This window comes from Pan paniscus, chromosome 6, assembly GCF_029289425.2.
Source record: "Pan paniscus chromosome 6, NHGRI_mPanPan1-v2.0_pri, whole genome shotgun sequence".
In the NCBI taxonomy this organism is placed as follows: domain Eukaryota; kingdom Metazoa; phylum Chordata; class Mammalia; order Primates; family Hominidae; genus Pan; species Pan paniscus.
Window position 1 is genome coordinate 53,321,900 of NC_073255.2, and position 12,584 is coordinate 53,334,483.

General features: G+C 40.1%; 1 protein-coding gene across 2 annotated transcripts in view; it reads left to right on the forward strand.

Moving 5' to 3' along the window:
* The window catches only part of ABCA13 (ATP binding cassette subfamily A member 13), a 513,749-nt gene that overhangs the window by 275,118 nt on the left and 226,047 nt on the right, over nt 1-12,584 (forward strand). For both annotated transcript variants that reach the window (XM_063606228.1, XM_003805826.7), the window contains exon 43: nt 8,579-8,828. In XM_063606228.1, coding sequence (XP_063462298.1) covers nt 8,579-8,828 — 250 coding nt within the window. The remainder of the gene's footprint in view (nt 1-8,578; nt 8,829-12,584) is intronic.

Genomic DNA, 12,584 nt, shown 5'->3' on the forward strand with positions numbered 1-12,584 from the left:
TGATCTGCCAGTACCACTTTACATACAATTCTGTTCCTTTTTTCTCCCACAATTTAATTCTCTGTATTTCATTTCTAATTACTGCTTCTTCTGATGATGGAAAGCAATTTTGGCAGTGATTAATCTGAAGGGTCTGCAACCTCTCCTTTGCTTTTTAAGACAATTCTATTTGCACAGCCCATCCTATGAAGGGCTAGTAGAACTCTGCCTCTTCAGAGGGCTGTTCCAAAGTTTTTGGGTGTCTCCTAGGCTTAACCATGATGCTAATCCTAGAGTGCTGTCTTTTCTTCTTTAACCAAATTTCCTCAAATTTCAAAAACCACCTTCCCTGGAAGCAAGGTGGGAAGGGACATGGCTGCTGCCAATTATACAGGCCAAAGAAAGTTTGTGTTCCACATTAGCTAAAAGCAGCAGAGAGCTAATGGCAGGGTGCTTTGCAGAAAAGAGTCTGCCAAAATAAAATGGAATTGAAATAGATTTGGGCAGGATAAATGCTGGTGGCAGGTGCCAGAAAGCAGCAACTTCTGTCAGAAGCAGTGAAAAGAGAAGAAAGTGTGTGTAATTCTTGCAGCCATGCAGATCAGAGCTACTAAATAAACCTCCTGAGGTTAATGATAAATAGTTCCAAACCTCATCTCCTGTACTGGAATATCATATTCCTGTGAGATATTTAACAAAAGATGAGATTAACTCATCTTAAATGCAGTCATTGCCTCAAAAGTGGGTAATGCAGACAGGACTAGCTCTGAGCAACGTTCACTAACATATCTACCTCCAGGAAGCTAAGGATAAATAGGCCCTTGAAAGCATCTTCAATCCTGTTTCAACACCCACCTCCTCACGGGAGCCTAGGAGAGTTGGGTAGGGCATCTTGAACTGGCTCCTTCAATTCCATCTTCCTCCCTACTCCCATAATCTCATTTCTTTCTCCCTAGTGGATGGAGATACTTGGGAATACTGTGAGCAGCTGCATTTATCTCTCTTTGAACCATGGTACAAAATCATGACTTTACTTTGTTAACTACTTTAACTTTGTTGTTTTTAACTCTGAAAATCATGTTGCAATGAAGCCCCATTAGTGACTTGAAAACTGCTCCTGAATGAGGCCCACTAGGCATGGCTGTCAAAGTTGAGAGTGAAATCAAGAGGTTAAAGGAACTGCAGAGGTGGTATTAGGTTTTCTGAGGAGGGGAAGAATGGACCCAGGAGAGAGAGAAGCCTCACCTCAGGAAGGCAATACGTAGATAGGGATGCTGAATACAATATTTAGTCAATATCCATCCATTCAATCACCCATCAGACCTTACTGAGCATCTCATTTGGGCTGGGGAGTGAGATTAAAGCTGAAGATATTGAGATGAATTTAAATTAAGCTCCACTCTTTCTGGTTTCAAGGACCTCAGTGCATATGAAGAAGACAGGTAAGTGGAAGGTGATAGGAACAGTGAGGGAGATGAACACTGGGCTCAGGTTGAAGAGAAGATTTGATAGTAGGGAAATTTTTCTTCTTTTTTTTAGCTATATTTATTGACCCTCACTTATGCCAGATGCCACCGTAATGGCTCCTACTTGCATTATCATCACTAACTTTTCCAAGAGGAGCTGTCTGAGCCAGACTTCCAATGGGCAGATGCCTGACAACAGAGTCCACATGCCTGCCTGCATAGAACCTTGCCTCCCAAATGTGACCAAAATAGAAATCAGAGAGCAGGGTTAAGGCTGAGATCATAATTATGGTGCAGCAAAATTATCTCTCGCCCTAACCATCAATGACAACTGCAAAGGAAGCTCAGGTTTGGAAACTCAAGTGTGAAGCTGTTTAGAGACTGCAGGAAGACCTGTCTTTGGTGCATATTTAGAGTTTAGGTGCCTTGACCAGGTAGTATAAGCCCTTTAGTGATACTGATGGGTTCATACCACCCATTCAATATCCCTGATTCCCTGAATGTCAACTCACTGTCTTTTCAGTATAGGTTTAATCAAAAGTGTTTCAGCAACCTTTATTCAAAAATCTGGTGGGGTTTAAGGGATGACCTTATTCAAAAGTGAAATACTAATTTGATCTTTTGACATTTTGGCTATTACAATCATAGGGCATTGCAAAGAACCAAATCAATGATGAATTAGCCACATAGGAATTGGAAATTTTAATGGCATGACATGTAGCATTTTTCTTTTACCTATATTGTGTTTTTTTAAGAAAAATTACATTTGAAAAAGCGGTATGGTTGTTATAAGAAATAAACAAAGTATCACATAAATTGATAAGATAGTTATGAGATTATCAATAAAACAGTTTAGATAAATATAGCCTCCACTTATTAGCTTCTTTAAAGAATTAGGCTTAATATTGATTTTACTTTTTAAGAATATATTTAATTAACCTAGCTTTATTTATTTATTTGAGACAGATTCTTGCTCTGTCTCCCAGACTGGACTGTAGTGGCGTGATCTTGGCTCACTGCAACCTCTACCTCCCAGGTTCAAGCAATTCTCCTGCCTCAGCCTCCTGAGTAGCTGGGATTACAGGCACCCACAACCACGCCCAGCTAATTTTTGTATTTTTAGTAGAGACGGGATTTCACCATGTTGGCCAGGCTGGTCTCGAACTCTTGACCTCCAGTGATTCGCCCACCTTGGCCTCCCAAAGTGCTGGGATTACAGGCATGAGCCACTGTGCCCGGCTCCTAGCTGTCTGTACTGCCATGTTTAATAAATAATTGTTTTTCAGGTTTTATGTTGTGTTAGTAAGCACCCACATGCCACAAAAACATTCTTTTATTTTCTTTTCCTTTTGATTTCTCTCTATTCCCTTTCCTATTTCCTCTCTCCTTCCTTCCTTCCTTTTCCTTCTCTCCTCTCCTCTTCCCTTTTCTATTCTTCTTTAAAAATAAGATGTTTGATTTTATTGGCTCTCTACTTGGGGAAACAAAAATGTTTTAAATAAGACAATTCAGTAATTGTTTGGATAAATATCATACAACTTTATATATACCAGAACAAAGATTGAAGAGTACCCTATCTAACAGGGAAGAAAATTACCTGTCCAAAATGTTCAGTGTATTCAGGGTTAGCCAGGGCTGGAATTCAGGCATCCTGATGCTAGAGTGTGTGACTTCCCCTGTGAGACATTTACAAAGTTAGTACCCATCTTAATGGTGTCTGCCTATTGAATTAGAAGTATATTTCCCAAGGAAACCTGTAGCACTGTTAAGGTTTCCATGCAGCTCACCTGATTCTATTTCCCTGACTTGGTGAGACAGATGCAATGATTTATGTCTTTCCATGTCTGCCAATTATTCTGAAATCCAGCATTATGACTGGAGTCAGCAGAAAATAGTCCTCATACCATTTCTGTAACCAGCTTAGCATATTTCTGTCCCATAATCCATGTCTTTGCATGAGATTCCTTCTATTTCTTCACACTCTGGTTACCCTCCCTACCTGTCACAAACATCTTTTTATTTTTGAATTGCTGGCATTGGCTGACTCCTTGAAGAAACTTCCTCTAATCTGACATTATGTATATTTCACTGTGCTGTTCAGGTTTCACTGACACGTTTTGTTTACTTGTTTGACTCTATTACAAGACCAAGAACGTCTCGAAACCCTTCTTCAAATAGATAACCCAGCACCTAGCATAGCACTTGCACTAGTAAATACTCACTGAATTTAATTCCCCAAATTTAACTCATTTCACAGCCTCTCTCGAACTGGATTTATTTATAAATAAATGAACCTTTTGATCTACATTAGTTCAGAAAGCCATTTCAGCACTAGAATTCTGTAACTCACTGAACAGAGAATTTTGCTGTTTCTATCTCATAAAATCATGCTTTATTTCCTGAATAAGTGTACAGTCTTTACGGATTTATCGTTTACAAGATGATTAAGTGTTCAGTGCTGAGAAAACCCAGAAAATTGTGAAGAAGAATAAAAGAGTCATAATCTCACCACAAGAATATAAATTTTTAAGTAGGTTAAAAAATGCTTATACCACCTTCACTTTTTAAATTAAAACCTTCCATTTTATCAAATGGCATGTAGGGTTTATGAATTATTGGATAAAATGCAACTTTTCACTAAAAGCATATCAAAATATTAATTTTTATAGTTTAATATTAGTAGTTTTAGCAAATTATCTTCATTCTATATGTATTACTTTGCAACATTTTTCATCTGATATATGATGAGTGTCTTCCTATAATTTCATATGTGATGTTTTAACCCTCTCTCATTTTTTGGTTAATACACGCTGTTAATACTTGGGTCATATTCCCTCTCCCACTCATTTTACTGAGTCACCTTTCATGTTCATTTTTCAAAAGACTGTATAATTTCATCTTAAATTGCTTTATTCACTTTCAAAATGTAATAAACATTCTCTATGAGTATTTACCTATACTATTACCTTAAGCAGATTCATGTATTTTACTACATCCTTGTATTGTAATTTGTTCAGTTAATACCTACATATTAAATACTTAAGTTGTTTCTTTCCTCTTGTTATTATATTCTTTTTCTTTTCTTTTCTTTTTCTTTTTTTTTTTGGAGATGGAGTCTCACTCTGTCACCCAGGCTGCAGTGCAGTGGCGTGATCTTCGCTCACTGCAACCTCCGCCTCCCTGTTTCAAGTGATTCTCCTGCCTCAGCCTCCCAAGTAGCTGGGATTACAGGCATACACCACCATGCCTGGCTAATTTTTGTATTTTTAGTAGACACAGGGTTTCACCATGTTGGGCAGGCTGGTCTTGAACTCCTGACCTGAGGTAATCTGCTCCACCTTGGCCTCCCAAAGTGCTGGGATTATAGGTGTGAGCCATCGCGCCCAGCAAGATGTTATAAATCACCTGGTTTACATATGTGATGAAATTTTATTTTATTATTTATAATAAAACTCTTGTATTGAGATAAAGCAGATCAAAGGCGATCTGTATTTGTCTCCAACAGAAAGACTATATGGACCTGTTCTCCCACCAGCAATGTATAAGAAGATCCATTTCCTTAACCCTCAATAATATTAGATGTTAACATTATCTTTAATCTTTACTATATTGATTAGTTTAAAAACTAAATTATTGCCTTAGATTACAATATTTACATATTGGCTATTTTGTAAATCTTTTATTAACTGTATAATCCTGAATGTTGCGTGCCCATTTTCTTTTGGAGTATTCATCTTAATTTTACTGACTTGAAAGCATTATGTTTGTAAAGCTTTATTATAAAATCTTCAAGAACACTTGGATGAACTGGGTAGTGTGGAGATCATATTCTTGGATGCTTGCTGAGGCTTTGATATTTAAGCTATTTCTTATAGGTGTTAAGGTTTGAACAATTGCAGCCAAGTGACCAAAAGAAAAATTCTTTGGACATTCTTCCCAAGCAATTTGATGGTCAGGATAAATGGGAATGCATGATTATGGATGAAACTAGAGTCCTTGAATATAATTGCACTCATAAGTCAAAGAAGGCAATTCATAACAATTTGGCCCAGTATTTTAATTTTGTCTGTTAAATTATTCATGCGAATACTTTCATGAGTTAAGCCATGAATATTTGATTGGTGGTTGATTCATAACCATAAACTGTATTAGCCCTTTATTTTTCTCATTTATGTCCAATTAACATATACGGGAAGGTGGAGAAAATTTATTCTTCTTAATATGAGAAACATCTTTCCCCACAGACTTATTGAGGCTGTCTGATGAACATTTACTATGACTCCAGGTCAACATTACGTTTATTCTGGCAGTTTAATAATTATTCTAATAATAATTCTCATTACATAGAGGGAAAATATTACAAATCTCTACTTTACAAGTGAGGAGATGACATTCAGAGAGGTTAAATAATGTTCCAGAATCCACACGATATGTTGGTGGCTGAGATTAGATTCAAATCCAGGATTAAAAAATTGAATGTTCCCCACCCCACAGTGGCTCTGATGATTGTTCTCAATGAACCCAGGCCAGTGTGCACATAAATCACCACTCTCTGAGTCTACTCTATTCCTTTTCTGTTACCAGAGCAAATTGCTAAGTAGATATCCAATACTTGTTTAGTCATGTCAGTTTTGTATCACTTAACAAATATCTCTTCTGCCAACTAAACAGGTATTTACAGCCATTTCCCTCCTGTACACAAATATGAGAAGGTGCACAGTTTGGCAGGTGGCTAAGAATGGGTGGCTAGATGTGAATGTCAAAAGCTGCTACGTAAAGGCTAATTTGTAGGTTGTGACATTTGGTGAACTGTGGCTATTCAGTTCCTTTTAAGCCTGAACAAAGTATGGCATTTTACCTTGTCAGAGAAAGAGCTTCTTGGTCAAAGGGTTGTGAAGATATCAAGTAATTGTCTCAGTAATTACTTTTAGAAATCCAGGGATGGGCACCCAAAAACATCCCAATTATTTTAGCTTGAGTTAGAGAATTCAAATACTTATCCTAATAAATATGCAGACTTAATAGAATTGGTGTTATCCAGCACTATAACCTCATAAAATCATCAAGAAGGGTGTATATACTTGTATGTGTGTATATAGATAGATAGATAGATAGATAGGTAGAGATATAAAATTTAGTTTAATGACATACTTTTTTCCTAGCAATATAATCTGTCTATATGCTGACTTAATAACTGCTTTATGAGAGCTGTATACGGATCACCATTGATAAATGCATTAAGTCAGTGGTTCCATAGACTGGCTGAGAATTTCAATCTTCTGGGACGTTATAAAAACACACTTTTAACTCTGAGTCTCTGGAGATTGGGATTTTTTTTTTTTTTCTGAGGTAGGGCCTGGCAACCAGCATTCAAAATGTTCCCAGGTGAATCTGATATGCAGCCTGGTTTAGAAACCACTGCTTTAACTACCTAATGCCTCATCCTCATTAGAACTTTACTCATTAAAATTAAATACTAATTTGCCTTATAATTTGGAAGTCTAACATGTTGACTCAGCCCAAGTGACTACTGGGTTTGGAAGTCTTCTGTCCAGCACAAACCCTGAAATCCTTAAAAATGGGTGTGCAGGTCTTTCTTGTCTTGGTTTCTGATCACCTTTAACTCTCATCTCCTGCCACTTGCTACACGGATGTGCCACATTCTGTTTCCTTGCTATTCACAGAGAATGCCAGGCCTATTTATACCTCCTGTTTTGATCTTTAGACTTCCACATTTTCTTGTCTGCCTGTAAACTCCCAGGGATCTCAAGGATTCTACCTGAACGTCTGGGCCGCTGGGCCTGTTTCTCACTTTTTCCTCAGCATCCCAAGGACTCACTCCTTGGTACCGACTCTTTCCAGCCTGACACTTTGTTACACTGTGCTGGGTTATTTCTTTACATTTTTATCTCAACCCGTATGTTGGGGACAGAAACCAAAGAGCCCAGCACCTGCACACACTGGGCACTCAGTAAATATCCCAAATGAAGTTTTCTCAGATATGCATGTTTATCCCCATGACCCCTCTACAATTCTGTTCTCAATGCTGTGACAAATGATGTCTCTTTCACATGGTACAGCTTCTTTAAAAATGTTCTCTTCTGGGTCTTCAAACTTGTTTGCTGCTCTCTATTAACTGTATTTCAGTTTGGTGTTCGTGAGCAGTACAATCCGTTTAGTACATCTGTTTTTTATAAGACTGCCTTTCTTGTGAAATACTTCATACTGGATTTTCTGGAGTACTTTAGAGTCAATCACTGGGAAAAACTATCACCACAGCTGATTGATCCGGCTGAGTCCTGCTTTGGACGTGGTTTAAGACTGCAGCCCATGGGCTACCTCTGTCTCTGCTTCCCAGCTTCTCATCCATCCAGTGGACAGAAAAGCTGCTCTCCACAGCTTGTTTGGAACGTGCAACCTCAACTCCAGGAGATTTACTGAGATTCGTTGGTAGAGGCCCCAAAGGATCACTCTTGAGGGAGCGTGGCCGGATGATCAGTAGATGAATGATGCACAGCTCACGCTTTCCTTTCGAATTTTGCTTGTGGATCGCTCTGATAGCTGAGGATGTTTTCACATTCGCTGCGTCCCCCAGAGCAGGGAAGCGGGAGCAGGGAGGCGCAGGGGGCAGGCGCCGGGCTCTCCTATGCCCTGCGGCGAAGTGGAAGGCGCCGGGAGGGGCGGGGGGCGGGGTGTAGGGACGGTGGAACTGAGGAAAAGCAGGCCGTGGGGTTATTCCCTGAATGAATCCCGACCCACACATAAGCTGGGGTTTTCCCAGGAGAGACCTGGAGTTAAGAACAGAGAGGAAAAGGATGGTGGGAGAGAGGAGGAGGAAGCAAAGGAGCAGCCCAGGTGTGTCGTCCGCTCTAAGCGCAGCGGAGCGCACACGTCCTGCTCCTGCCACGCGTTGCCACGAGGCTTCCAATTGCATTGCAGCCTTCCGGCCCGAGGCCCAGCTTCCGCACTTTAGGTGCATAAAGGGGACACTCAAGGGGGTCCTCATGGGGTGGGCCTGCGTCGCATTCCCATGGCTGAGAGATGCCGCAGGGTCACCGAGAGGGCAAACGAGGCAAAGCGCTGTCACCTCCGCAGAGCTGACCCAGCCGCCCTTCCTCCCGCCCGTCCTGCAGGTGGCTCCCTAGCACGGCCCGCAACTGTGCAGGGCCTCCAGCTGCTCCGCGCACAAGTGGCCGCGCTCCTGGCCCGGAGGCTCCGCCGCACGCTGCGCGCCGGGAAGAGCACCCTCGCCGACCTGCTGCTGCCAGTCCTCTTCGTGGCCTTGGCCATGGGCTTGTTCATGGTGAGACCCCTGGCCACCGAGTACCCTCCCCTCAGACTCACACCTGGACATTACCAGCGGGCCGAGACCTACTTTTTCAGGTAAGTTGTTTTTGTTCCTTTGATTTCAAAATTATGTCGAGGCGGATTATGAATTGCAATAGCTTCGATACTTTTGAGAATTCTAGATAAAAACTGGAAACATAAATGTTTTCATTATTTCCGAGGTCTGAATTCACGAGGAGATCCTTGGAGAAGCTCTTGCTCCTCTCAGGATGTCTCAGGGCAGGCGCTTAAGGCTAATGAGGCTGCCTGGTCTCCGAATCCTGAGCCCCTGACCCCTCCTCATGGTGGCCGAGTCCCTGCGCGAAAGGGCGCAAGCTGTCACCCGCCGACCTGCAGAGGGCCCAGCACGCCCTGCCCCACAGGAGGGCGGGATAGACTCCGGGATTTGTAGGATTCTAGAACGTATTAGATATATGTGGTATTTTCACAAAGCCCTCCACAGTTGTTTCTGGGACAACAGCCCCACAGTTGCACACACCTCTCTGCGGAGAAACCTATGACAGCACGGAAGGGATGGAAGCCCTGAGCCTCCCCAGTCCGGGGTCAATTGAGCAGGATCTGTTGCCGGTGCGTTCAGAAGAGCCTGGGTTTTTGCCACAAATGAATTTACGCAAGAACTCAGAGCTTTCTGGGTTGCAGATTCATACACAAGGGTTGGGAACCTAAAATAGAAACCGATCCCCTAAGTTACTTTGCCTTAGTTTAGCGGGCTCCTCTCTAGATTCAGGAGAATCTGTGCAGAGTCAGGGAGGCCCGGCCCTTGCCGGGCACGGCCATGGCTGTGATCCAGACATCACTACATTGAACATGCAAAATCGTCTTCAAGGTGGCTACAATTTTTCACATTTGGGTTGGGGAGACAAATGACTGGGACTCAGTGATACTAGTTAACAACTGCACAAGCATACTGGCTAGGCTTTTCAACATGAAGACAACTAAGAGGACGGTGTCAGTTCTGCTTTTGTCAAATATATATGCTTACTAAAATAAGCAGCTTAACCAGCTAATCTCTAAGAGCCTACTAATATGTGTGTAATTTTTGTAGTGATGTGTAATTTGGAATTAGATTTAAACAAATACATGGACAAAGTAAAAATCTATGGTAAACTCTTCAGTTTGTTCCCTCCTTGTTACACTCCTCAACTATAACAGGGCTGTCACTATTTTGAGTCTTTTGATTATAAAATATGTTTCTTGAAGAAAATAATACAAAGCACAGGCTAGCCAAAAAATAAAATAAAAAACAATCACATGTAATTTTACCAGAGATATCTACAGTAAACCTATTGGGATAATCTGCCACATGATATACATAATACTTGTATCTACATGCATTTGTATTTGTTATCACAATGCGATTACACTGTAATACTCTCTGTAACTCTTTTACACTCCATAATATCTTTGTATCTCTTCTTATAAATCAGTACAACCACTTTACTCATGAAAACTACAGTACCCTGACTACTGAATGGCTCTTTAGTAGTATGTTGTTGGAGGCACATTAATTTATTTAGACAGTCTCTTTTTGGGGGCATATAAAGGTTTATTTATTTGTTTTTTTTCCTATTATAGGCAATGCTGTATAAGAATCTTTATTTAGTTAGATTTAGGTGACTATCTACTTATTCTTACCATCAGACATTTCTATTAGAATTTTGGGGGGCAAAGGCATCAGTATTTTTATGGTAGATATTGCCAAATTACCCTTATAAATGTGTGCCAATTAACAGTCTTATAAAGTCATTGATTCTTTTCTTCAACAAATATTTATGGTGTACTTACTATATGCTAGCTACTGTTCTAGGTGGTAGTTATATGTATAATTAGAACAAACCAAAACTCCTAGTTTTGTGCGAGAAAGGAAGTTCAGTTCTCTAAACTCTAATAGTTTTGATAGTTCAGACCTGATATTTCATTGCTTAATAGGCAGCTCTTTGATTACTATTGAAGTTGAATATTTTCAAAGTTTTTTGGTTATTTAAAATTTTACTTTACATATTGAATATATTAAGCATCGTCTATATATATATAAGTGTATTTCCACATCATATTTTGCTTCTAACTGACTTCTTCACCCTCCTCCCCTCTCTCAACTTTACCGCTTATCTTTTTCTTCTGAGACCGTTGAGAATTTCCCTTCATGGTGTTTATTTCACTGATACCATTTTCAGTTGACTCCAGATAGCCATTCACTTTCTCTACTGCATTATTAATTTGGCGATTATGTTTTTCATTTGAAAGCATTTTTCCTACTCTCCCAGTATTCATTTGTTATAGAAGTGATGCACTTCAAAATTATTTTGAGTCTGAGAATTAAGATATTTTAATATTTTCTTCTATTTCTAAGAGTTATTATTTTAAAGTAAGATATTTGTTTGTTCTCATTTTTCATAATGTTACTTAACTTATGAAACAGAGGCATTCACATGTCTGGAGGTTTATTTTCTCATCCTTACAGAGGAGTCCTGCCTACACAGGTTATAGTACCTGTTCCATCAGTGATTGCAAGTGCCCCACTTCTCATGGTTAATTTCTGTCTAAAGAGAAAAGAACAAGCTTACATTTTCTCAGTTTTTGTTTTAGTAGAGTGGTAGTTTAGTTAGTTATGAGGAAAAAGTAAAAAGCTACCAGGAAGCATCCACATTGATGGAACATTTTCTTGCTTTTTTGTTATTATCTCTTATGTTTGCAGTGATAGTCAAAAATTAGTGGGGGAGAAGAATAACTATCATCATTTTATCATTTTATGGCTGCTATAACTGCTCTTGTTAGGAACTCTCCACTGACATTCATTACTTTTCTTCTGCATACTGGATCCTCTCTGAGTGTGTACCTTGATTTCTCTGAAGACAACCCCTGTTGTTTTGCATTTGTATTAAACTTGCCTCTTTCCACTCTCAAAAGTGCCCTCTTATGAGTGATAAATGATGTGGCCATTCCTTCTTTATTGAATCTGAGCACCATGGTCTAAATCTTGGCACAGGAATGATTCAAAAGGGGCCCAGATTTTCACATCTTATAGTCCTCCTGACTCCCTGTGTACACAGGCCACCCGTGGTAACCCAGCACCCATCCTTGCTGCTCCAAATGTGGGACAACCCCATTTTATAACATCTGTGAGCAGTCTCCTTGGGAAGGCATATAAGATTGCCATTACACTCCCTCACTTTCTCCTTAGGGTAACTCCCTGTTGATAGGTGCATAATTCAGGCCTGCATGTAGCTTTCAAAAATCATGAATGCATTAGCTTTGTGCTGATTTGGAAGATACATATAAATCTTATCTTATTAGTGTTCTGACAATTCTCAATAGAGCCCCATGCTTCTAAAATTTTAGAGTTGAGAAAATGCAATTATATATCTACATTAAATTCACTGAAAATTTCTTGCAGAATACAAATCTTCATAAAAGCACAAACCAGAAGAAATGCACTAGAGAGGTTCTTTTCTACCTGAATCCTTCTACAAATGAAGGGAACAGATGACACCCCCACAGCTCATAGAGGATCTGAGCTTCTTGGGCCCAAACAAACCTGGGGCTTTGGCAACTCAGTCTGCAGTGTTCTCCAACTCACATGCTTTGGTGGCCAGGTGGGGAGTGAACGCATGACATCCACAGGGCTGTAAAGATGCTTGTTTCGTAACCAGACCTCCACAGCACATTGACTTTATAGACTGTGAGGGAGGAGGAGAAGTATGGAGCATGTCTGTGTTGGTTTGGGGTCTGGTCAGCCATTCATGACCCAGGCTTCTGACTCAGTTTTGTTCTGAATCAACTTGCTCTGATTGC